This window comes from Sminthopsis crassicaudata, chromosome 4 (genome assembly GCF_048593235.1).
Source record: "Sminthopsis crassicaudata isolate SCR6 chromosome 4, ASM4859323v1, whole genome shotgun sequence".
Lineage (NCBI taxonomy): Eukaryota > Metazoa > Chordata > Mammalia > Dasyuromorphia > Dasyuridae > Sminthopsis > Sminthopsis crassicaudata.
The window spans coordinates 325,789,238-325,814,969 of NC_133620.1; the positions used below are offsets into that span (position 1 = coordinate 325,789,238).

Below are 25,732 nucleotides of genomic sequence, written 5' to 3' on the forward strand. Positions count from 1 at the left end.
AGCACTGATGGGGATCAGTTTAACTGTATAATCCCACCCTCTGTAGAGGTCAACCAATCTGATATCCAAGTTATGTCAAACCCCTGAAGTTCAATTTCCCCTATAAATCTGTCCATAGATCACACCATCTTTGCTGAATTGCTTTTGGATCAGTCACCCATGGCATTCTACTTCTCCATGTCTCTCCTCTCAACCCCCCTTCATGCCTCATGTCTCTCTTTCTTATAGCTAACTCAAGGGCATACTCCAATCTCATGGAGGTGTTTCCTTTTGTCTGGTTAAATGTGAATTTCACTAGATAACTTGTCTTTTCCATCATTAACTGTTAAAAAAAAAACTCTTTCCTTGCTAACTATACAACTGACTCTATTTCATATTTACCACTCTTGGTATTTTATTGTACCTTTTCATTTTACTCCCTGAGGCAAACAGGGTTTGACTTATTCAGAAGTCACCAGAAGTCACATTTGAATTCAAGTTTTCCTAACTCTAAATCCAGTGCTCTATCTCCTGTGCCCACCTACATTCCTACCTATTCTACTTACCTGATCTCAATTGTTTCTTCCTCTGGGCAAATGGTTATTAACTGTGATAACTCTTTACTGAGTAAATTTCCTAATCCCCTTTTGCCAAGGTAGCTGTTAATCCTTAGCTTTGAACTCAACTCAATTTTATATTGTGAGACTGATTTTCTTCATTTTTATACCAAACCTCTCCCTGCAGCAGTATGAAAAAACAAGGTATTAAAAAATATGCATGGTAACAAAAATAATAGAATATAAAGATAGGAAATAGGAAATTATATAAACCAGAAAAGGACTTTGTTTCTTGGCTGAATTGTACAAAAATTTTATTGTATAAGAGATGCAAAGAAAAGTAGCATGATATAGAGAAGGTAAGATAACATCAGAAGACAATATGAGTACCTTGTGAATGCTTCAGTTAATTTTCCCAGACAGAATTTTGTTTAGAAATCTGAACCTATCTGATTCAGACCAGTTCCAATGGACTTGTGATGGAGAAAGCTATCTCCATCCAGAAAAAGAACTGTAGGGACTAAATGTGGATCACAACACAGTATTTGCACCTTTTTGTTGTTTTTTTTTCCTTTTTTGATCTGATTTTTCTTGTGCAGCATGATAATTTTGGAAATATATACAGAAGAATTGCATGCTTAACATATATTGGATTAGTTGCTGTCTAGGGAGGGGGTGGGGAGAAGGGATAGAGAAAAACTTAGAATACAGGGGTGAATGTTGAAATTATATTTGCATCTAATCTGAAAATTAAAGCTGTTATTAATTTTTTTAATCTGAACCTATAATTGGAGCAACCTGGGGCATAGGTTCCAATTCTATGTCTAGTTGCCAGGACCGCAGTACAAGTAGACTCTCTGTTTTAGTCCCTAACCCCATTACATTATCCCTATCCCAGAATTCTCCAAATATTAAGCAAACAGAAATGAGGTGTAGCCTCAAATTAAGCTGATCCCTATTAGTGACATTTTTTCTCCTGCCAGTGTCTCTTAATTCAGAGACCTCTCCTGTAACCTCCTTTTCCTAAGCCAGAAATGATCCCTAGCACCTAATTTTTTTCAAAGACATGAATGTAAGACCACTGGATTGACCAAGCATGGCACCAACTATCCAGTCCGCCCTTACATAAGAAGGTCCTTAATAAACGAATGAAAAAATTGGCTAAGTTCTGAGAATACAAATAGAAAAACATGAGATGAGTCCTTGCTCTCAAAAAAAAAAGCTTAAATTCAAATTGGAAAAAAATAACACATAAAAGAAAGTTTAGCTGGAGGGCAGATGGCAAGGTCCAGGAGTCTTTAGGTCAGATGATAGTATTGGTGGACTGAAATGATATTAGCATTTTTCCTTTACCTCAAATATATTTTTCTAGTAAAATTAGGAACTCTGCTAGAATTTAAGAAAAGATAGTCATTTCAGTGGACATGGGGAATTGGGAAGATGATAACTGCTTCAAACATAGCCTTTACATGAGGCTAGGTGAGGGAAAAATAAGACATGGACCCCAAATTCATTAGCAATGGGTTTGAAAATTTCATATAGATTATCTAGGGGGCTCACGATGCACCTGAAAGGAAACTTCCATATATTAAAATTGTGCAGGGGATGAATTAGATGACCTCTGAGACCATTTATAACATTGCCTAGTACCTGGCACACAGTGTGTACTTAATGATTATTCATTAAAATTCTATGATTCTTTGATTTTAGTTAGGAAATGATATAACTGGGGAGATGTAATGGAGCACTGGGTATGTTTGACAATGAAGGAAATATTATTAAAAATGTGTCTTGTACAATTCAGTATCTCTACTATAAAGTGAGCCCTCAATTATCTACAATAATATAGGAGCACAATGATTTAATTTTACCAAAAATACCAATATCTACAAAACAATTTCTCTAACTATGGCATGTGTTACAGGAATTTCTTGTTTTTCAGAAATGCAAGGTTAAAACAAATCTATTTTAAAGCAAATTTGACTATAAAATGAGATTAAGTAGATTCCTACTTACTTTCATTATAAATGGAGTGGAAAAACATCCCATAAACAAGTCAAAATGGCAGTAAGACTTATGGAAACTTGGAGATTCCATGGTATAGAGTGTGCATTTCCAGAACTTTTTTGGATTCTGAGACATCTTCTTGTTGTTGCCATTCTTACATCTTCCTTTTTCATAAGTCATTTTTTCCTGCCAGGATATAGTTGACCTCATACTTCCAAATCCTCCTTGTCTTTTAGTGAAAGACATTAACAATTCTTCAGAGTTAGGTCCCAACACATATCTCAGGGATGTCCCTTCTAGCACACATTGCATCCTGGGAGAGTCCTTAAGTCAGAGTTTTCTGAATCACATTTGTTAGTATGTAAATTTACTTAAGGTTTTAAGATTTCTTTCCCCATCCGAGCATAGAAATCACTGATGGAGAATAATAGGCTTCTAAGATATATAGAAATAAAATCATTTGCATCTGTTCTTATAGTTAGTGAATGAAGTAGCCAAGACCCCATAATTCAAGCCTTCTAGCTCCAAGTACAATGCTCTTTCTTTCCTTTATTTTTTCCCCTAATGTTCTTTCCACTGCACTATACTACCTCTCAAAATTTGATTTATTTATGGTTCCAGTTTGCCATTGAGGAGGGAAGACAAGGCAGAGAAGGGAATGCAGATTTATGATTTCACAAATTTAGGTAAATCTCTGGTGTGGAACTTTTCTCCACCAATGCAAATTAGCAATGTTCCTTAACTATTCTTTAGAGAGCTGCCTAGGAACTGAAAAATCATTTGCCATACAACTAATTTAGCTATGAAAACAGGATTTGAACCCAGGTTTTCCTTACCCTATTTACCATAATACACACACACACACATATTCTATATTTTGCCAAGGCTAAAATTAAGATCAATTTTCATTAGCTGAATAGCCACTGACTCTGCAAACTATGGTCTCAAACCTAGGTCTGTAAGCTTAGCTCCTTTAATTCTGCATCTAGATTTTAATTAAGAAGCTTCAGTGTAATGAAAATGGTAATAACTTAGTATTTAGCAAGGTAAAGAGTTGAGAGGATAATTCAAATAATTAAGCCCTAAAATGGTTAAAAAAAAAAAAGACAAGGAGTTTTTTCACAACGGAATGATCTAGGTTGATTACCTACGTGCCCATCTTCACCAAATATTTGTCAAATTATTTACCACTATCTTGGTCTCTGGTTGTGAAAATGGTTACTGATGCCTAGAGACCTATATTTAATGATTAAACCTCTTATAGAGTTCTTTCCAAGGAGAACTGTATCATGATCCCTGAAAACTAGACATCTAACAATAGGGGTGGAAGAGAACTTGGGACTTGATATGATAGCAAAGACTAGTTTGACAAAGTCCCACTCTCAGTCCTGATAATTTCAATGGAATCAAAGTGGAGACTATGTGCTCTTAGTCTAGGTGATCTCAATATCCTTGTAGAATTGTTCATGTACATACAGATCATGTATACATAATGGGTATATCTAGTGCACATATTGTTGTACTGATGTCACCCAATAGAATTTAAGTCTCTTAAGAGCAAGAACTGATTTCGCACAGTGAGCACAGTGTTTTGCACCTAAGAGGTGCTTAGTAAATGCTTATTGGATTAGAAGATAATGACAGAGAATAATATGCTGACAAGAAGTCAATAGATAGCTTATTTCTAAAAGTATGCTATCAAAAGTAGTATTCAGAGTATATTGAACTGGAGTCAAGCCTGTTCCATATCTTCATGTATACTCCATGGTCTCTCCCACTAATACAACTGGCTAGAATTTCAATGACTGCCTAAAAATAGTTGCTTGAATTTGTAGAAACAGAATTCATTTTACTGTCTTCCGTTCTTTTCCAGACATAGAATCCCACCTTATCCTTATCAAATCAAATAAAATAAAATAAGTCCTTGGGTAAGAAAAGTATGGATAGAGAAATAGGACCCTATTTCTTTTCTTTCATATGGTCCTGGATCCCCACCAAACCACTACTCTCCAGATTTCTAGTGTCCAGACAATAAGTTTGATTCTCTCCTATTTTTCTAGTTGTATAAATTCAGGACCAGGAATTATCTGGGTGTAAAGTTGTCACAAGAGACAGAATGATATAGAGAGAGCTAGCCTTAGGGTCAAGAAGCCCTGAGTTCAAATTTTACCTCTGGACTTTTGTTATCCAGGGCATTCAGGGTAGCTTTTTGGTGTCTCCAGGCCAAACATTAAGACTATAAATTGCACAATAATTATAGTGGTACAATACGATACCTTACTATACCACCAAGACCACTGGAATTGATAGAGGGAATTTCTTCTCTAGCAGTTTCCTTTGCATAAAAAAATCACAAGTCAAAAAAGTTGTCATAAATAAGTACATTTGTATGAGAACTCCTTTTACAGGAAAGGAGAATAGATAGAACTTATCTAGCTGTACTTTTAAAGAGTTGTGTGGGGGTTTTTTTGTTTGTTTGTTTTGTTTTTTAAGATTAGATAGTCCCATTTTGTACAGGCTGAAACTTCAAGGACCATTCACAGGCCCAATAACATACTGAATGGCAAAAGAGTTTTGATCTGCTCGATTTTCAAGTCTGCCTAACCCTTTCTTGAGCAACTGGTGGTCCCCAATTTCAGAGAGCTTAGGATATTGAAGGGGGAGTTATTCCCAGATACAATCAGTTTAGTCCACTGCAGCCCAGAATTCCCAATCTCAAGAAATCTACCAGAGTCAATGGCAGGAATTACTGGTGGCAAACAAGCTACTGATGAAAGGTCATTTTATCACCATAAAACCCAGGGCTACACACATATAAAAAATTGATCCCATTCTCGATTCTTTAATTTGCCTTCTTAGTGTCCTTGTAGAAATGATTATTTCATCCTTGACATTAACCTTCCAGTTATAAGAGCTGAGTTACCCTCCTTTCTCACCTGACAATTAGCATAAGCACTAAAGCTACAGCAGGAAAAAACCAGATGGATCAAATCATAGTTGATCTTGAAAAGATCAAATAGAATTACCTATATCCTGGTTTGACTAATGCTGGCCTGTTGGGATTATCACTAATTCTAATTAGAGGATCCATTCAGTCAACCTACTTTTTTCATGTCATACATCAACCTAAATCTTAAGCAGAGCCATAGCAGAATTCTGCCCAGTGTAAATTACTAAGGAAACTTTAAAGATGTTATTTCCTTAATTTTTGTGCATGTTAATTTCATTTGTCACTCTTCTGGTTGCAATATCTCTAGACCCACAGAATATTATTATTCTAGACAAAGGTCCAGTATACGAATTACTGAAACTCTTATTCTTGGGCAATACAGTAAAATATGTCTTTATTCATAGAAGAATGCACATAGAAGATGCTGCTAAATACAGAAAAGAAGGGAGGATATTTATATAAGCTTTATATAAACAGTTGTGTGTTGGAGACAACTTGCCAATAATGCATTATAGATGATTTTGAATCTAAGAATATATCCAGTAGAATATAAGTTCCTGAGGGAAACTGTCTTTGTACCCCCGGCATTTACTTTAATAATGCATTAGGCAGTTAGGGGGCATGATGTGATAAAGCACTGGACCTGGAGTCCTGAGTTCAAATTCAACCTCAGATACTTCCTAGCTGTGTGATCCTGAGCAAGTCACTTAACCTGTTTCCCTTAGTTTCTTCAACTATAAAATGAATATAATAGCAGCACCAAACTCGCAGGGTTGTTGTGAGAATCAAATGAGATAACATTTGTAAAGCATCTAGTACTGTGGCTGGCACACAACAGGAGCTATATAAATGCCTATCCCCTTCCTCCCTCCCTTCCTTCTACATGGTGGACCTTTAATGGATGTTTATTGAAATGATTTAAGAATGGCATGGAAAAGGAATGGCTCATCCAGATATGGGGGGGGTGGATAGCCTTGGTGGGAATAGAAAAGAAAGCCCTGCCCCTAAACTGCTTTAATTATCTCATTCAGGCAGTGCATTAAATAGATTGATAGCAAGAGTGAGGGACATTTCAGATATATTTTTAACTGATGTTCCTAAGCTAACTAAGCTTTAGAAAACAGATGATTGCACTTCTATGCTTTTATAGTTGAAATACTACTTAAAGTCTGGAACACAAATTAAAAATATATATATATTAAAATTGTTTTACATGTAACTAGGGAAAAATGAAATATTAATTAAAAAAAAAAAGAAATGCTACTCAAAGTATCCTAATTCTCTTATTTCCCATATTCCAGAATTTAATATAAACAGTTTTATGGTGATTGTGAGTCAGATGTCTCCCCGATCCCCAAGGTTTTCATCCTTTATTTCTGCTACTTTATGAAATAAGATGGGGAAATTAGCTTTGGTTGCCCTAGTGACTGATACTAGTGGTGGTCTTCAATCAATGAGAGAAGAACCTGGAAAGGAAGAGAGTCCATTGAGGATATGAAATGGAATAATGTGTGCTAGGGATTTCAGTTTGGTGGCTTTTTTTTAGCTTCCCCTCCCCCCTGACTATCCTTTTCCTTGGATTTTCCTCCTCCATGCCAGCACCTATTAGCTTATTTAGGAGGAATTTCCTTTTTGAGTTGGCTCCTCCGGTCCAGTTTGCTCATGACCTGGGTAATGTCCACTGTGTTGGCTGCTTCTCGAGCTTTGGCCTCTTCCTCCAGTTGCCGAACGATGACAGGGCTTAGGCTGGACCGAAGACGCCGCCGTCTGAATGGGAGACTGCTCCTGAAAATAAGGACAGCGAGAGAGGATTAATTAGAGTGGTACAAGGAGAAAGCATATTAATTGCCTAGCAAAGATGCTAAAGAGAGAGAGACAAAATCTGGATGTGTTAGCTCATCCTTCAAGGGACTTCCCTTCCAACAGCAGCTCCTTTGTTTATAACCCAAAACAGCCACTCTGCTTCTACTTCAGGTTCTCAAGCCTCACCTAAACTATTTCTGTAGCCTGCTAACTGGTCTCTATACCAGCCAATCCCTTCTATAGTATTTGTCACAAGCTTTATTAATATTAAAAGTAGTTCTTAAGTACATGTCTGACTATGACATTCCCTGCTCAAGAAGCTTCAGGGACTCCCCATCACTTGTAGGACAACACGCAAATTCTTCCATTTGACATTTAAAGCCCTTCAGTGTGACTCTGGCCTATCCTGCCAAGGCAATAGCACCTTACTATTTACCCACACTATTGATTAAACTGGCCAGCTCACTATTTCCTGTACATAACTTCCTCCTTTTTTTTTCTTCCATCCTTTCTTCCTCTTTGGCTTTGTCTCTCTCTGTCTCTCTCCCTTCCCCTCACATTTTCCTTGGCTCTGTTCAAGACTTGGTTCAAATGTCACTTCCTTCAAAAGATTTTTCTTGATCCTCCTCCACTATCAGCCTCCTTCACTACTGTGGACTACTTTATATATTACTTATTTATTTATGACATTTTGTATCCTCAGGTAGAATATAAACTCCTTGAGGGCAAGAACTATCTCACTTTTGAATGTGTTTCTACAAAACTTAGAACAGTGGCTGGCATATAATAAACAATTAGTAATTCTTGTCGATCAACCTAGTTTTTTTTGAAAATTCAAGTAGAAAAAAAGGACTAGACTGAGGGCTAGAGACTAAGGTTCTAATCTGATTTTTGACATGTCATTTATTCTGTCAAATTCTTCACCTGTAAAATCATAATTATATCTTTACTGTGCTGCCTACCTTTAAATACTTAAAACCTAAATATAAATCTTTATGTAAACCCTGAAACTATATAAATGTCACCTATTACTAAGAAAAGATAAAATGTGGGTGCTTTAAATTGGACTTTAGTAAGAAATCTTTACATTGATGGTATTTGCCCAAATTCCTTTTCTCTAGTAATCTTTTTGAAAAGCAATAGTTCCTTTTTTCTAGTCATGTTTTAAAAAAGAATAGTTATGAAGTTGGACTAAATGGAGAACTGGCAATGTCCTTATGTGATAGACTCAGTAACAGTTTGGTCAGTTAAGAGACTTGTTGAAAGATTTGGACTATGCCTTCCCTTATTACAATCGCATGTATATAGCACTCTATGCTAAAGAAGCCAGTCTCCTTTATGTACTAAACAGTGGTAAAATACTTAAAACCTAAATATAGTTCAACTGGGCTGTGAACTGGGTTTTTCATCTAGAATCTTTCTCCAGAGTAATTGCCAATATGACCAGGAACTCTGCTTTCAAGTCAAAGCCATAACTTGGAATTTTTGCTCCTGGAATAAGCAGTACACATAAGAGACATACATATTCATGCATTCACATATAGAAAAAGTTCCCTCAGCTGGGAAGTAAGGAAAACACTTCCTTGTGATAGTGGGACAGAAATCTTGGAATACTGACTTAAGGTCACTGCTACAAAAGTTGCCTCAGGAACTGAGGGTACCAGCATAGGAAATGATCTCAACTCAGTGCATTATAAATGCTATTAGTGGACTTGCAATATGGTGCTCCCTCATTTGGCACCCTAAAGACTAGCCTGGTCATCCCACCCTCTTTATAGTTTTGCATCCTGTGAAACCTTATTACTTGGCAAAAGTCAAGCATCCCCTAAGGAAATGGCAGCTAGGTTTCTGATGAGGAACTACAATTAGACACCTTAAAAACAATTGTTCTTCTCTGACTAAATATTCCTTTTATGCTAAACAGGCAAGGACAAAATTTGAGAGGGAGGAGGAAGAGGAAGAATGAATAGATGCTTTGGGAAGAGTTGGAGCTCCCTGCCAAATGCAATGGCAAGTACTGCCACCATCCTATTATATTCCTGTTCTGACATTATGATGTCCCTAGTATTCCCTTAACTGAAAAAGAGTAAGTGTGACTCCCTCTCTTTCTTTCAACTTCCTCCTTTCCTGCCTTCTTTTTCTTTCTCCCTTCCTCTTTCTTCTTCCTTTTCTCCCTCCTTTCACTTTTCAAAAGTACTTTCTCAGAACCCTTCACTCCCATAAAACCTTAAACTATATTATACCTGTCTGTGAACTTGTTGTAATTCCCAGTAGGAATGTAAATTCCTTGAGAGCAGGGACTGTTTTAGTTTTATCTTTGCATTTCCCTTACCTAGCACATTGCCTGGTACACAATAAACACATAAGTGTTCATGGAATTATATTGAAGAATGTAGCCAGCACTTACTAAATTCTGATCAGAGTATTTCCCTGATTCTTGTTACTCATTCCTTTATTTTTCCCATTAATCTAATACTGTTCTACATGCAAAAATCATCCAAGACACAAATGGTCAAAGAGCCAATTTTCTTACCCAAAGAAGATCTTAACCACTCTATCACACCGGCACCAAGTCATAAGTGATCTGAAGATACTAGTCCTTTCCTCCTACTTTATTGGCAGGATGTGTAAAACTATCAAGTTCCTTTCTTGCTGCCGAAAGAAGAGATTTTTCCTGTCCTTTGGATGCTCCTTGCCTTAGGAGTGAATGAGGTAGAAGAAACACAAAGACTTCCTTCTTCCTCTTTTTATTACAGCCCATTATCCTTAGCAATGAAATAAAGTTTGTTTTTGTTTTTGAGCCTCCTTTGATGTGTGGCTCTGATCTCTTTTCCTCCCTCTTTGGATTGCCTGAAGATGTGTTCTAGTGAAGGGGTTGTCATGAGATGAACCAACTACCTACAAATGCAAATGTATTTGCCAGTGTTCAAAAGAATTGTGTTGGCAGGGGTAGGAGAGTTGGTGGCTGTTCCAAAACCCTGCATCTACTTTATTTTAAGTGATTCATTGACTATTTCTAATATTAATAAATCTTTTGGTTTCTATAATCCCAATTCCAAAAAGTTAAAAACATTCTCCTGTTCATCATTAATTAAAGAAGAACTAAAGGACTAATTAAATAAAGACACTAAGAAGAACATTTAAAAGTAAAGGCATGTCAGTTCCTAAGCAATTTATCACTTGTTAGGAATAAAAAGGAATATCGATTTAAATCCAGTAAGATGCCATTGCTCATGCTATGAAAATTATTGGATCAAAATATAACCAAATTCTTCTAAAATTGTATCAGGGAGAAAAACTTACTGGAAGTGATTGTTCAGCAAAATTGATGATAGCACGACTTACAAAGTATTGATCTCTTAGAAACATGCAAATAGCTCAATGCCTTATCATTGGTAGAGAGAGATGCTCCCATTTCCTCTTTTGTGCCTTTGTTCAACAAAATGTTAGTTGCTTACAACCATCCATCAGTCAGGGTAATTCCACTTGCCTTCTGTTGGATGTCCCCTGAGGTTCAATGGATTTGGCCAGCATTTCCTTGTAAATTGGAGACTTTAAGTACCGAGCATAAGAATCCTGATAGGAGCAAAAGGAAAAAAGTAATTATAGGAGAGAATGAACCAAATCAAAAGGAAAATTAAAGTTATTTTCAAGCTATTATTGCAAAACAGAAATAGCAAAGCTAAAGAACTGTACTCTTCCACATATGATGCATAAATCTACATATTACAATCCATGTGGTAAAACCACAAATCCTGTGAGTTTGAAATCAAATCCTGTGACTTCAATCAATCCTATACTGTACCATAATGCCTTTTCTATATAGAATTCCAACAACAAATCCCAAAGTCCAGTTCACATGATTTATGGAACTTTAATAGGGTTATGCTAATAGCTACATGATAAATATAAAGAATATTTGAAAAGTCACCTGAAAAGTAAGTATCAGAGATTGGTTCAAAACCCACCTGTAATACCTACTATTTATGTCAAAGCTAGTTAATCTGTGAGTAGCAACCCCATATGGGGTTGAATTGAATTGAATAAGGGGTTGAAAAATTATGATTTATTATCAACAAATGTTTGGTTTATGCATCTATTTTATATACCTATATATCCAGGTTTGCATAAAAATTTCTTGGATGAAAAGGGGTAGTGAGTGGAAAAAGTTTAAGAAGTCTTGATCTATGTGACTCTCTGTCACTCAGTTTCCTTATGTGGAAATGGAGTTGAATTAGATGGTCTCTGGAGTCCATTCCAGCTTTAATCTATGTCCTATGATCAAGAAGAAAGAACTATTGTGAGAGTCTTCACTAACTTTTAGAAATAAGTGTTAGTTTGGGGTGAATGATATTGAAATAGAGTGAAAACATTATTGATGATATATTGATTCTGTTATACAGAATGCAAGCTGATTGAAGGCAGTCGCAATTTCAACTTTGTTTTTGTATTCTAAGTGTTTTATACAGTCACTTAAGAGGATCATAGAATTAGGTTTGGAAGAAAAAGAGAGACCATTTATTTCAACCTCATTATTTGTTTGGTAGATGAGAAAGCTGAGGCCCAGAGAGTGACTTGCCTATAATCATAATTAATCATAAGAAGTGAGATTTGAATCCAGGTCCTTTGGTTCTGTAGCCACTACTTATTCCACCGTACCAAGTACAATAGAATACTTCTGATTTTGGAGTCAAAAGATCTTGTCTTGAATTCTGACTCTGATACTTAAAATCTATGTGACCTTGGATCAGTTTCAGAATTCCATCTATAAAACATAAATAATAATACTCACCTTACCTATAATGGATATAAAAGTTTTTTGTAACATAAAGGGCTATAATAAATTCAACTATAATCTTAATCCCTGGTGTTGAATTTTGCTATGGCAAATTTTGATCCATAATCAGAGCCATAGCTAGCAGTTTTGCCATCTGGGACAAACTCTAACAAAACATGCTTAAAGCAAACTATACTAAATCCTACATCCAATCATTTTTTAAGATTGATTCAATGGTCAAGGAAATAAATCATGGGATACCAGGTCACTGAGGGGATACTCTATGACACTTTAGCTTCCATGAAATAATAATATTAACAATAACAAAAATAATAGTTAGCATTTTTATAGCACCTTAATATTTACAAAGTGCTCTATGTTACCTCATTTTATCCTTGCAACAACCCTGTCAAGTAGGTGTTATAATTATCCCATTTAATAGATAAGGAAACTGAGGAAGACAGCAATTAAGAGACTTGTTCACAAATTCAAGCATACCTGACCCCAAATCCACCACTCTATCTTCTTGGCCACCTAGCCGTCTATTGAGGAGGAATTCAACTGGGATATAGTCATAGGAGAAGGGGGTAAAGGTAGGTAAAGGTTAGCAGGTACTAGAGAAAAGTGGGCATCAGATAAATTCTGATTATTCTTGCTAATTAAATGCTAAACTTAGTATATTCTGTGCTACTGAAAGAGTATAGTGCTGTCAGAGCTCTAAATTTCAGTGCCCTGGAGGCAAAGCCTTGGTTGTTCATCCTCTGACCATATTGGCACTTGCTGACATGGGATTTGCCCTTAGGAAAAAAGTTGAAAGTGTCTCCATATTATAAAGATATTTCCTGGTTGTACTTTGTGAATCCTTAATTGTAAGCTGAACTGATTCTGGTCATTAATATTAAAATATTACTCACTTTAGCCGAAAACTTATGTGCAGATGGAATTTTTTATAAATCAAATAATATTTTTTCATAATCTAGGGATAGTTACTATTTAAAGAAATAAGGTGAACCTAGTTAAATGTTACTAATTCTTTTTTAATGGGGTAGGACAGAGAAAAATCAATCTTATTCAGTGAAAACCTGATCAGATCTTTTAAAGGAATTGAATTTTGTAACTGTGGCAAAAAGTTGGATTGGAGATATTGCATAGAGCATGCAGAGATGGACTTACAGGGGATGTTCCATGAAACATGAAAGGAATTGAGCCTGTACCTGGCCCATTTCTTGTGAGATACACCACTTTCTCAGTACTGAATGACTTGCCAGTTGGAAATTATTCAGGAATCTTTTTTTAGTCCCATAGTATCCAGATAGGGGAATGGGGAATAGGAAAGGCATATACACTGAAGTGGGAAGATCTATAAACAGTATATTTTGTGAGAAGTAACTCTGCCCCCTTTCTCTTTCCCTCTGTGTCTAACTCTTTATTGCCTTTGTTTCTCTTTCCCCTATCTCTCAGTTTTCTTCTCCTCCCCTCCCCTCCCTGACTTCCCTCCCCCCCCCCTCTGTCTCTCCCCAAAACTCTCTTTCCATCTGTCAAGCATGTTTCAACATATTTTCTCTCAGACGTCCAGTTGAGCTATTTTTTTTCTTTTCCCACCCCTGCAGCAATAGCAAATACTTGCATGTGTACTGATATGTTCTGATCTGGTCTAGACAAGACTGAAACTGGACTTTGAACAAAGTCCCTGGTTGCCTCTCCCCAGCCCTGATAGAAATCTCATAAATGCAAATTAATACAATTCTGAGTTACCACTTCATACCTATCCAAATGACTAAGATGACAGGAAAAGATAATTATAAATGTTGGAGGAGATATGGAAAAACTAGAACATTAATGCATTGTTGGTGGAGTTAAAAAATAATCCAGTCATTCTGGAAAGCCTTTTGGAACTATATCTAAAGGGCTATAACACTTTGATCCAGCAGTGTCACTACCAGGTCTGTATCCCAGAGAGTTCATACAAAAAGGAAAAGGACCCACATGTGCAAAAATGTTTGTAGCAGCTCTTTTTGTAGTATCAATAAATTTAAAAATTGAGTGGATGTCCATCAATTGGAGAATGGTTGGGTAAATTATGGTATATGAATGTAATGGAATATTATTGTTCTGTAAGAAATGACCAGCAGGATGAATACAGAGAGGCTTGGAAAGACTTACAAGAACTGGTGCTAAGTGAAGTGAACAGAACCAGGGGAATATTGTACATAGCAACAGCAAGATTATATGATGATCAATTATGATATATTTAGTTCTTTTCAGAAATCCAATGATCCAAGACAATTTTAACAGACTTGAGATGGAAAATGCCATTTGCATCCAGAGAGAGAACCACAAAGACTGAATGTAGATTGAAGCATATTATATTCACCTTTTTTGTTGTTTGTTTATTTGTTTGATTTTTCTTTCTTGTGGTTTTTCCTTTTTGGTCTGTTTTTTCTTGTACAACATGACAAATATAGAAATATGTTTTAAAGTATATATATATATATATATATATATATATATATATATATATATATATCAGATTACTTGCTGACTTGGGGATGCAGGAGGGAAGGGAGGGAAGATGAAAAAATTAGGACATAAAATCTTACAAAAATGAATGTTGAAAACTATCTTTACATGTATTTGGAAAAAATAAAATACTATTGATAGCAATCTTATAAGTTCAAGAAGTCAGCAGCTCCTGGGTTAGGTGTGATTATATACCAAGAAGTGCTTGCTACTAGTATAATATGCTTTGGAGTTTAAGATAGCCAAAAGAGGATAAACCTTACAATTGACCAAAACATATGGACCTTAAGTGGGTTGAATGGACACCGAATGACTTCTGTATATTCTTCTATTTGGCAATTCTTTCTCTGGATGCATCTTTCTTCATATGTTGTTTATAGGTAATTTAGGTACTTATAATAGTCAAAATAACTTGTTCACTCAAAGTTGCTCTTAAAACAATACTAATTTGCCAAGGGTGTATGAGGAAAACAGTTTGTAAACTGCTTTAGAAAACAAACAATCAGGATCAAGTAAACTATCAAAAATATCATAAACTGAGTGTGGATGGCCCAAAATTAGTGAAACTTTATTTAACTTGTTCAAATTTATGTTTTTAAGTTCCTTTTTTAATATACAGAATTTTCTCAAAGTCGTGTACATCTGTACTAGTGGGGAATTGGGTTTTGGTTTGGGGTTTTTTTGTTTGTTTGTTTGTTTGTTTTTTGGCTGACATTTTATTCATGCATTTTAATTTTACATTACAGTCATTTCTGGATAGACTGTTACCACTACTATGTTTTCCAATCCAAATTCCCTTTGTACAAATAAAAATAGTAAAACCAACTGGTTGATATAGGAATCACAAAAATTGGCTGCATATGCAAGTTACATCTGAAATCCTCCACCTCTCCATGACAAACAGGAAGAAGGCACAGGCATACTAGATTATGATATAGTAAGGCAGGCTTTTTTTTTTTTCTTTTTCTTTTTTTTTGTGTGTGTTTTTATATCCTCATTACCTGATAAGGGGCCTGTTAAATACAGAAGGCACTTAAATGATTATTGAATTAAGTTGTACCTTAGCAGCCTAAAGAGTAGTTTCCAAAAGGATATCACCTTTATCCCTAAATGGTTTTGATTCAGTGAGGTCCTAGCTCAGTGAATGAGGAATTACTTATATAATTTTTGCCTCAAACAAAATCAGACTGCTAATCAAACAAAATTTCCTTTTCTTTTCCAAATTAATGAATTCTCTAGCTTTCTCTAGGAAGCAATGGGGTCGTTTGTATACACAATAAATCCAATTTAACATTTATTAAGCACCTCATACATACAAGACATGATGGTCTCTGAAAAGATAAAGTTTTTTTAAAAGCATAAATAGTCCCTACCCTCATGAAGTTTCCATTCCACTGGGAGATACAATATAGAATCATAAGATCATAGATTTAGAGTCATAAGGGAACTTTCAGGTTGTCAAATGATTCCTTCATTTTAAAGATGAGAAGACTGAAGTTCAGGGACAATATGAGATGAAGGAAGGGAGGAAGGGAAAGGAGGGAGGAAAGAAAGGAAGGAAGGAAGGAAGAAGGAAGAGAGAGAGAAAGAGAAAGAAAGAGAGAGAAAGAGAGAGAAAGAGAGAAAGAAAGAGAGAAGAAAGAAAGAAAGAAAGAAGAAAGAAAGAAAGAAAGAAAGAAAGAAAGAAAGAAAGAAAGAAAGAAAGAAAGAAAGAAAGAAAGAAAGAAAGAAAGAAAGAAAGAAAGAAGAAAGAAAGAAAGAAAGAAAGAAAGAAAGAAAGGCAGGCAGGAAGGAAGGAAGGAAGGAAGGAAGGAAGGAAGGAAGGAAGGAAGGAAGGAAGAAAGAAAAGAAGGAAGGAAGGCAGGCAGGAAGGGAAGGAAGGAAGGAAGGAAGGAAGAAAGAAAGAAAGGAAGGAGAAGGAAGGAAGGAAGGAAGAAAGAAAGGAAGAAAGAAAGGAAGAAAGAAGAAAGAAAGAAAGAAAGAAAGAAAGAAAAGAAAGAAAGAAAGAAAGAAAGAAAGAAAAGAAAGAAGAAAGAAAGAAAGAAAGAAAGAAAGAAAGAAAGAAAGAAGAAAGAAAGAAAGAAAGAAAGAAAGAAAGAAAGAAAGAAGAAAGGGAGGAGGAAGGAAGGAAGGAAGGAAGGAAGGAAGGAAGGAAGGAAGGAAGGAAGGAAGGAAGGAAGAAGAAAAGAAGGAAGGAAGGAAGGAAGGAAGGAAGGAAGGAAGGAAGGAAGGAAGGAAGGAAGGAAGGAAGGAAGGAAGGAAGGAAGGAAGGGAAGGAAGGAAGGAAGGAAGGAAGGAAGGAAGGAAGGAAGGAAGGAAGGAAGGAAGGAAAGAAGGAAGGAAGGAAAACAAACCTTTTTCATAAGCATATAGATGTGAGTTTGAGCAGCATCAAGAACATAGCGATGAGGGTATTTCAGTCCTTTGACTGTGATGTCCATGGTCTTGCATCTATATTAATCCACCGCCTTGCTCCTGGAGCCAGAAAAAGCCTAGGGTGTCAATGAGAAATTATTAACAAGAGTCATCAAACTTTCCGAGCCAAAGGGGAATTGGAATAAAATGGAGCATGTAGCTTATCACATTCATGTACAGAAATTGTAGCCCCATATAGAAACTAGGCCAAGGAGACCATAATCGGTATCTAACTTAGTCATATTTCTTAGTCTAGATTTGGGTTTGTTGAGGGTTCTAGACAAATCTGAACTGAAATAGTCTTATAATCCTCAAAGTCTAAAAGCTCAGCCTAAAATCCCATGCAAACACAGGCCCCTCATCACACTTGGCACTAGTACATAAACTAGAGGGATCATTCTCTTCCTATTACCTGGTTTCCTTCAAAATATAGTTCAAAGACCACATTATCCAGAACTTTCATGTTCCTCCAAACTGCAAGTGCCTCCTTGCCCTTCTATAAATTTTATATATACATACATACACACACACACACACACACACACACACACATATATATATATATTTATATATATATATGTACACACATACACAAAAGCAATATCTATGTGTGTGTATCTATAAATGAATATGTATATATAGACACATCTATATATGTCTACATATATATATATACACACATCTATATCTATCAATATTTATGTGTGTATGTATGTGGTATGTATGGATTACCTAAACTCATAACAGAATCACATACTTAAAGCTAGCAAGGCTTCTATTCATGTTGTCTCTCTATTAGACTATAAGCATCTTTAGGGCAGAGACTATTGCTTTTATCTTTGTATCTTCAGAATCTAAGACTCTTTCTGAAAGTATGTGCTCAATAATTGCTTGCTAATTGGCTGGCTAGAAATTCAGATAGAAAGGGTTCCCACCAATGAAATTCAAACCACATTTTCAAGAGTCTGTTTCCCTTTTCTTCAAATGACTTCCCCATTCCCACCCTGATAACTGTCCCAGAAACACTCTTCTTTTCATGAATCTCCAAATACTTCTGCTTAGATAGACAAAAATATATCCATATTCATAACCATGACACCTTCATGGCACTTATCCTCCATTTTTATTTCTCAATAGATCTGTTGTTGGCCCTAACTTCAGAATAAAAATAAGCTGCTGAATTTAACCAGAAGAGCTCCTTTTTTTTTTTTCCATTTTCTAAATATATTCTGTTTAAATGAGAGTCTGAATGCAGGTCAATCAAAGCATACTTTTTATTTTATTTTTCTTATTTTTTTTAGTCTGTGTTTTCTTTCACAACATGACTATATGTATATATGTGTGTATGTGTATTCCTGTTTTTAAAATAAAATTCTATTGATCTCTTTTGCTTTTACATCACCTTTCAATGTCTCTCCTTCAATGTCTCCCAGAGAACCACCCTTTATAATAAAGAGTAGGAAAGATGGATGGGGAGGAGGGGGGAATAGTCCATCAAAATTAGCTAATATATCCCTCCCAAAAGTCTGACTATATACAGTATTCCATATCTGTAATCCTCCACTTTTGACAAAAACTGAGAGTGGGAGGAGATAGTTTCTCACAATTCCTCTTTGGAGGCTTGGACATTCTAATTTCACAAAACTGAGATTCAATTGTTTTGTTGTTCTTTCCATTTACTTTGCTGCAATTCTTGTATTTATTGCTTTCCTTGTTCTGCTTACTCTATTTTGCATCAGTTCATGTTTTTTATACTTCTCTGTATTTACAATATCCATTGTTTCTTTCAATTTACATGATTTCTTACAATTACATTATATCTGTTTGTTCACACTTTCATTTTATTGGCTTATCCACTCATATTTTGTTATATGTTAGTGAACAGTGGAGGGATGTTGGGTCCTAGAGTATTTTGGCAAATGGGAGTGCTCTTCATTAGGATACCTCCCCCCAACTGGAGTGAACTCAGTCTAGTTGAGTCCCAGTCCCCCAGACTCAACCTCTCTAATCTGTTGCCTTTCCCATTCTCCTGTAACAACTCCCAACTTGCCAAGATTCTTTAGGATTCACTAAACCTCCACTGTTCACTCACAGATTTGGTACGATTACAACAACCATCCCTTCTTTCTCTTGTCTTTCTCCAATTTTGTTAAACTTTCATCCCACAAAATGCACTGACACTAATTGATCGATGTAGTTCAGCTCTTGCACTTTCACGTCTATATTTTTATTCCTTTGTATCCCTTAGTGATGTCTCTTTGAATTTCTTTTAATATTTTAGATTAGTATTTCTCACACTTAAAAAAACATACTTCTAAATATGGGATAAATGATTTCACTACTAATTAGTGGATAAATAATACTTATATTTTATAGTTGTACTTACTCATTTTTAGGTTGTTTGGATTGTTTGCAAATAGAATATTCTCCTTTTTTTCAGGACTGCCTTTTTTGTTGAATGACCATCTGTTTTTCATTGATGATTAGACTCAATTTCTCAGGGAATATCATATCATTTTGAATTTTCATTCTTTTCTCCAATTCCTTGTGGCTACAAAATAATCTAATTTCTTTTCCTTCATATTTTAAGGCCTTTCTCTTGGATGCTGAAAAAGCTTATTGCCTTCCTTTAGATTGTTCAATTTAACCAATTTAGTCTTGGGTTTGAAGCAGAGTTTGGGGAGGATGTGTGTATGTGAGAACATTTAGAGACTATCCAGGAATTCTCTCAATTGATGCATAGTGGTGAATACTTAGAAATTCTAGCAGTTTTCTAGTACCTGCATTATGGCATTCAGGTTTTTTTTTTATTTGTCTCTTCTTGTTGGAGACCTATGAAGTTATCTCTGAATAACTTTATTCAAAGTCAATCACTTTTTTTTATATGGAATTCATAAAGTCTCAAAATATTGCTTTTTCTTCTACCACATTTTACTCCGTTTTAGTATTGTGTTCTAAACTTGTTCATTTATCTTCTCACTTAAGAGATACTTCATCATAAATTAATTTTTTTCTAATCTTCCAATTGAACATTTAAATTCTGCATTGAGAGCTCTAAGTTCTGACCAATGTTCCCTCATAATTTCTTCTGTGGGTTTCATTTTTTAAATTGTAGGTATTATATTGTTATCCTTGTTCCATTCTTTCCTTGAATAACTTGGAAGTTTTATTTCATGGAATATTTGTTAACTTTCCTTTGTATTCTATAGGTTAAGCTAAACATTGAGTTAGGAGGATATAGGTTTCTCCCAGACTAAGTCTCTATTCTCTACAACCTCTTGAATGACAAGACTGTCCCCGTCAGGGTTTCCCACCCCTTTCCATCATGGGGGGCAGGGTGCAGTGAGTGAGGACTGTGGAACAACAGCAAAATATCTTCACCAGCAGGTGGGCTCGGTGAAATCCCATTAGTTAATTTATGCTCCTGCCACTTGGAGATTGATTGGGGAAGGGTGCTAAGTGAATATTTCAAGGATTAGAGTTCTTTGGTGTTAATCCGTAATGATGTTGCCATATGGGGTTTGAGTCTTCTTTCTCCTATGGGATCAAGTTGTGATTGATCTAATGTGGTGCAAAGTAACTTTTTCTGGAGGGCTGTAAAGCTGAAGAAGTATGGAGAAAATAACTAATCTGTAATCTTTCCTGATCTTAAATATTTTCTTATTGAGGAAGAAGTTACAGAAACCTCTTAGACTGTCTTCAAAGAAACCCCAGAAAAAAAATATCCCAAGAAAGATTGAAACATTTGATTTACCTCGGTCAAATTTCACCTTAATTGACAAGAGAAATATGCAAAGCCCAGCACACCTGCATACACAGACACAACTGGGAGATGAATTTTTGATTTCTGGTCTTCAATTGTTCACTCCTGACTGGTTGGTTTAAATGGATAAGGAGTCCAAAGACATTACAAATTTTCCTGAATCAGAGAAAGGATGGTCTCCATGGTTTCTTGCCAATACATGTGACCATAACTAATTTATAGGCAATACAACGTCATACAACTCAGATTTGCTTAGCTATTCACAAAAGGATGATAATACACGGGGTGGTAGAAGAAGAGGCTGAGGGAAAGATTTTCACAAAAACTTCAATCTTTGCAATGCTCACTTGTAAATTTCCTCGGCCTTGTCTTTGACCTTGGACTGATCTCCATACTTCAAATCTTCACAAGCTTCCCAGAATCCCAGATTCTCCCCTGAAGAAGTTAAGAGGGACCAGACAGACAAGAACCAAAAGAGAAATGAGAAGAAAAAAGGAATAGGACAGCAGAGGTTGATCAAAATTTCATTCATTATTTACCACCTCCTTATAAATTCATTGGGCTGCTACTTGCTTTCTGAATTCTGCAAAACACTCCTATCTTCAAATGGTTCATAGTGAATAATTATCCTGGGCTTAGTGCCAAGCTTTCCATCTATTGAAGTACACAGATCAAATCCCATTACAACAATCTCTATAAGATCATTTGCTTTTCCTTTATTGTGTTAGAATTTGATTGTGGCAAATATTTTTTGTAACAAGCTGACCTATAACTGAGGCTTAGGAATCTTTTTTTAAAATTTAAACTTAACTAATCTGCCATTTTTGGCAGCTTATAATAGGATTTATCTTATTGAGTTATTCCAAGGGAAATATTTGTGTATATGCATGCACACCTCTGTGTGTGTGTGTGTGTGTGTGTGTGTGTGTGTGTGTGTGTGTGTGTGGTGTGTTTCCCATTTCCCCAGCTGAATTTGGGCAAGAACAGTACCTGTATTTGGTATATCCTTCCCTCTTCATCCCATTATGTACAAAATGCAGAATAAAATTGCCATTTAATGGTTTTGGTGAATGGCTGACAGAATAATTAACACCCAACTAAGTGACTTTTTGCATAGCAAAACCATTTTAACTTGATGGGGAGGAAAGATACAGAAAGCAGAACTCCTAACAATTCTTCAGTTCTTTCTCAACTAAGTTAGTGCCTCATCACACTTTGGTGTCCTATGAAGAAATCCATGAGCTTCCTTATCTTGACATTCTTCAGTTTAACAGTAAGGTAGAGAAAAGAGGGAAATTTTCTGGGTGGGAGACTAGGGTGAGGGGGGAGAAGGGTTATATAGATAATGTGGCAATAGAGTGCCAAAGAGATAGCTTGGGAGATGGCAGGAAAGTACCTCTTCATCCTTTTGTTCTTGAACATGTCACAGATAGAAAAAAAAAAAAAGGCAAATACTAGACTACCTGATAATTGAAGTGTGAAAGCAAACCAGGATTTCAAGGTAAAATATACTCTGCTCAGCAGAAACTACAGGAAAGCACAATTTGAGAATTGGAAAGGATCTTAGAGATAATCCAGGCCATCCCCTAATACCAACACACTGATAATTAGGATATTTATTGTCATTGTGTGGGAGTCAGTATGTGAAAACCTAGATGGTGAACAAGATGTATTAGAGTAAGTATAATAGAAATGAACTAACTACTTGCATGGGGGAAGCAATTAGATAATGTAGATAAGGTTAAGTTAAAGAGCTAACAATTTATTTTCCTGATTAGTACCTAAGGCCTACATATTGCCTAAAGGAGGGGTTAGGCAACAGATAACACAGTAATGCCAGAGGGACTGTTACAGAGAATTCTTGTTATATTTAATATACTAAGGGCTTATTGTCAGCAGCTGTATTTTGTCTCTTGGACCACCAGATGGAACTATACTCATCTGGCCACTTGGTTCTCTGTGGAACTAAATGCACTTTTTTTGATTTGGGTTTTATCACTTATAATTAGGCTATATAATACAGAGAAAAGATTTTTAACAAGCCATATCATAAAAGAATGTTCTACAAGAAGCTTGCAGACAGGTTATGGGTATGTCAATGAAAATTAAATAATGGATCCTCCTGATGAATAACAGAATCTCAGTTGGAAGGGAAATGGGGCCATCTAGTTCTCATGAATGTAACTTGATTATCAGACCTCAAATAATTCACTCTCCCTGAGGGGTGGGTTTGGGGACCGAGAATGCTGAAGAGATAGGTTTCAACTAAGCTCACACAACCAGTTTGACTTTCTGTCCAAGAAAGGAAGGGATTTTTTTGTTTTGTATTGTTTTTGCCCTCTAATATAGCTTTTTGATTTGGCCAGTTATTTTTCAGACATTATTTCATATTTATGAACGTGAATACCTTGAGGAGATTTTTATTTTTCCTGAGATTGGACATCAAAGTTGATCCTGAGTCAGGATATATATATATATATAGTATATGATATATATATATAGTATATGATAATAAAAAAAAAATTGGCTAAAGGGAATCAGGAAGTGGGACATTAAAGACATTAATACATTTAATTCCCCTTATATTCCCCTTACTGTATTTGTCACAGAATTTATGTTTGAGAGAAAAAACTTCAAGGATATGTGTCATAGTAGAGTCCTTTGATTGATCAGTGACAAAGCAGGAGAGGATATGGGCAAAGGAAAAAGGCGAAAGTAGTACTAAGACAAGTGCTAATGTTAACAGAGATTTTATGAACTGGTGAATGTTTTTCCTTACCCCAAGGATTATTTGGCATTATAGCTTGAAATTAAAGAAGGCCTAGTTTTAAATTCTATCCCTGTTATTTTCTAGTTATGTGATCATGACTAGCCTAATCTTTCTGAGCCTCAGTTTCCTCATCTGTAAATTGCAGATAATAATTACTAAGGTAAAGTAAAATCCCCACAGAGTTGTAAGGCTCAAATAAGATAAATTATATAAAACACTCTGCAAATATAAAAGTCTTATATAAATGTCAGCTATTACCAGGAATGGCAAATATTTCTGAAAGCTTTAAAAGAAAGGATGGTTATTGGATAAGCACAAAACAAATAAAACCGTTGAAGATATCCAGAAAAATGATTCTGATTTCCTGAGAACCTCCCAAAATTCATGCCTGGTATAAAAAGGAAAGTGTATAAGGGAGATTAAATTCAGACGCACCACTGAATTCTTTCCTCAGAAATAACTGGAAGCTCTGTCGCCCCTTAGGATCTCGGATCAGTTCACTGAAGTTAAAGGCCCATCGTTCCACTCTCATTTTGGTTGGGATGTCCACCCTGAAAGAGGATCACATATATATATATACAGACTCAGAAATAGAAAATGCTATAGCAGCAACTTTGGATGCTTCCTATTGCCCACCTTCATAGAAGAGCAGAAACAGGGTGAAATAGTGGGAAATATGCTGAATCACAAGTTAAAGGAGTAGGATTCAAACCCTGCCTTTGTTGCTGGCTACTCACAAGACTACAAGCAAGTTACAGTCTCTCTGGGATTCAATCTCTTGTTCTGGAAAATGGCACCATTGAATTAGATTATCTCTAAGGGCTACTTCATTCCTACATCAATGTGATCTCTAGTCCTAAAGAAAGGTTCTCCCTATCTCAAAATAAATTTGACCTGTAAGAGTAAGAAACTGAAAGCAAGTACAAACCATTGGTATACAACATCTCACAAAACTCTATAAATTTTTATTTTGCCCAAAAGAGTAGAGATCTGTGAGACAATAAATGCCACCTAGAGGTGTGTGAGATACAGTATACCGATGTTCTCTGTCCACTCATCAAATATTGCATCCAGTTTTTCCATATTTGTTCATCCAAAGTTGTATGGACCTTATCCTTAGCTTCTACATAAAGATCACTATCAATTAAGTCTCTCTACTCCTATAAGCTAGGGATTCCATGCCAAGCTAAAAAGTCATGTCTAACCATCCTCATTGTTCCCTATCCTAGAGCTTTTCAAATACTTTGCAAATGGCTTCCTTTCCCCCACCTCTATCTTTCTTTCTTTTCTTCTTTTTTAAATTTATGGACTAAAACAAGCATTTCCATAATGTAACATATATATATATATACATATATATATATATATATGTTGTGTGTATAATATTAAAAAGATGATCACAACATGAAATTACAAATCTATTCAGTACAACCTGCTATTCTTTTGGTAGCTTAAAAAGTTGGATCACCAAAGAACTAAAGTTATCCTGCTGCCCAAGAGAAATGGGAAGGAATTCCTTTCCCAAAATAGATCTGCACATTTTCTTTGGGTTGCTTCATTTCTCTATTATTTCTTGGTACTTTGTTAACAATATATTTAGGAATTACTTTAATCAATTTTTGTTCAGATATATAGAAGTATTTTTTTTTATTTTTCCAAGTAATTGCAGAGAGTGACTAACTATGAGCCAACTACTAACTTGTTACCAAAGGCAAATATTTAATTGAATCCAATTTTTAAAAATAGTTATTAAGCACCTACTATGTGCAATGTATGACTGCTAGACACTAGAAGCACAAAAATTAAAATCTCCCACAGCCCTCAGGAATTTTTTAGATTCTACAATTTCAACTTCTGCTTTTATCAACAAGTTTTTCAAAAAAATGTATTGCTTATTATGATTTTGTTGAATTAAGTAAGCAGTTTTCCATGGATTTCAGCTACTTCCAAAGCCTCACTCAACTGAAAGCAAATAATTTGGCCAGCTTGATGTCTTATAGTCATTTATTATGTAGGCAGATGAGGTCATAATATCCCAGTTACAAGCTCCATGAATGCAGCTTCTATTCCCATCAACTAACCACTACTGAAATAACATCTAGCACAGAGAGCTTTTCATAATTCAAGTTGCTTTTAATGGCTGAAGAGCTCAGGAGGTGCATAATACATTGTCCATCATGGATAGCCCTTA

At 35.6% G+C, this 25,732-nt stretch overlaps 1 protein-coding gene across 1 annotated transcript in view; it reads right to left on the reverse strand.

The window, feature by feature from the left end:
* Positions 1-1,094: 1,094 nt before the first annotated feature.
* The window catches only part of RGS9 (regulator of G protein signaling 9), a 96,766-nt gene continuing 72,128 nt past the window's right edge, over positions 1,095-25,732 (reverse strand). Inside the window, 6 exon segments of the mRNA XM_074260586.1 lie at positions 1,095-7,278; positions 10,787-10,872; positions 16,948-17,042; positions 17,045-17,085; positions 21,119-21,206; positions 23,977-24,092. Of these exon segments, the coding sequence (XP_074116687.1) occupies positions 7,104-7,278; positions 10,787-10,872; positions 16,948-17,042; positions 17,045-17,085; positions 21,119-21,206; positions 23,977-24,092 (601 nt within the window). The 3' untranslated portion in view covers positions 1,095-7,103.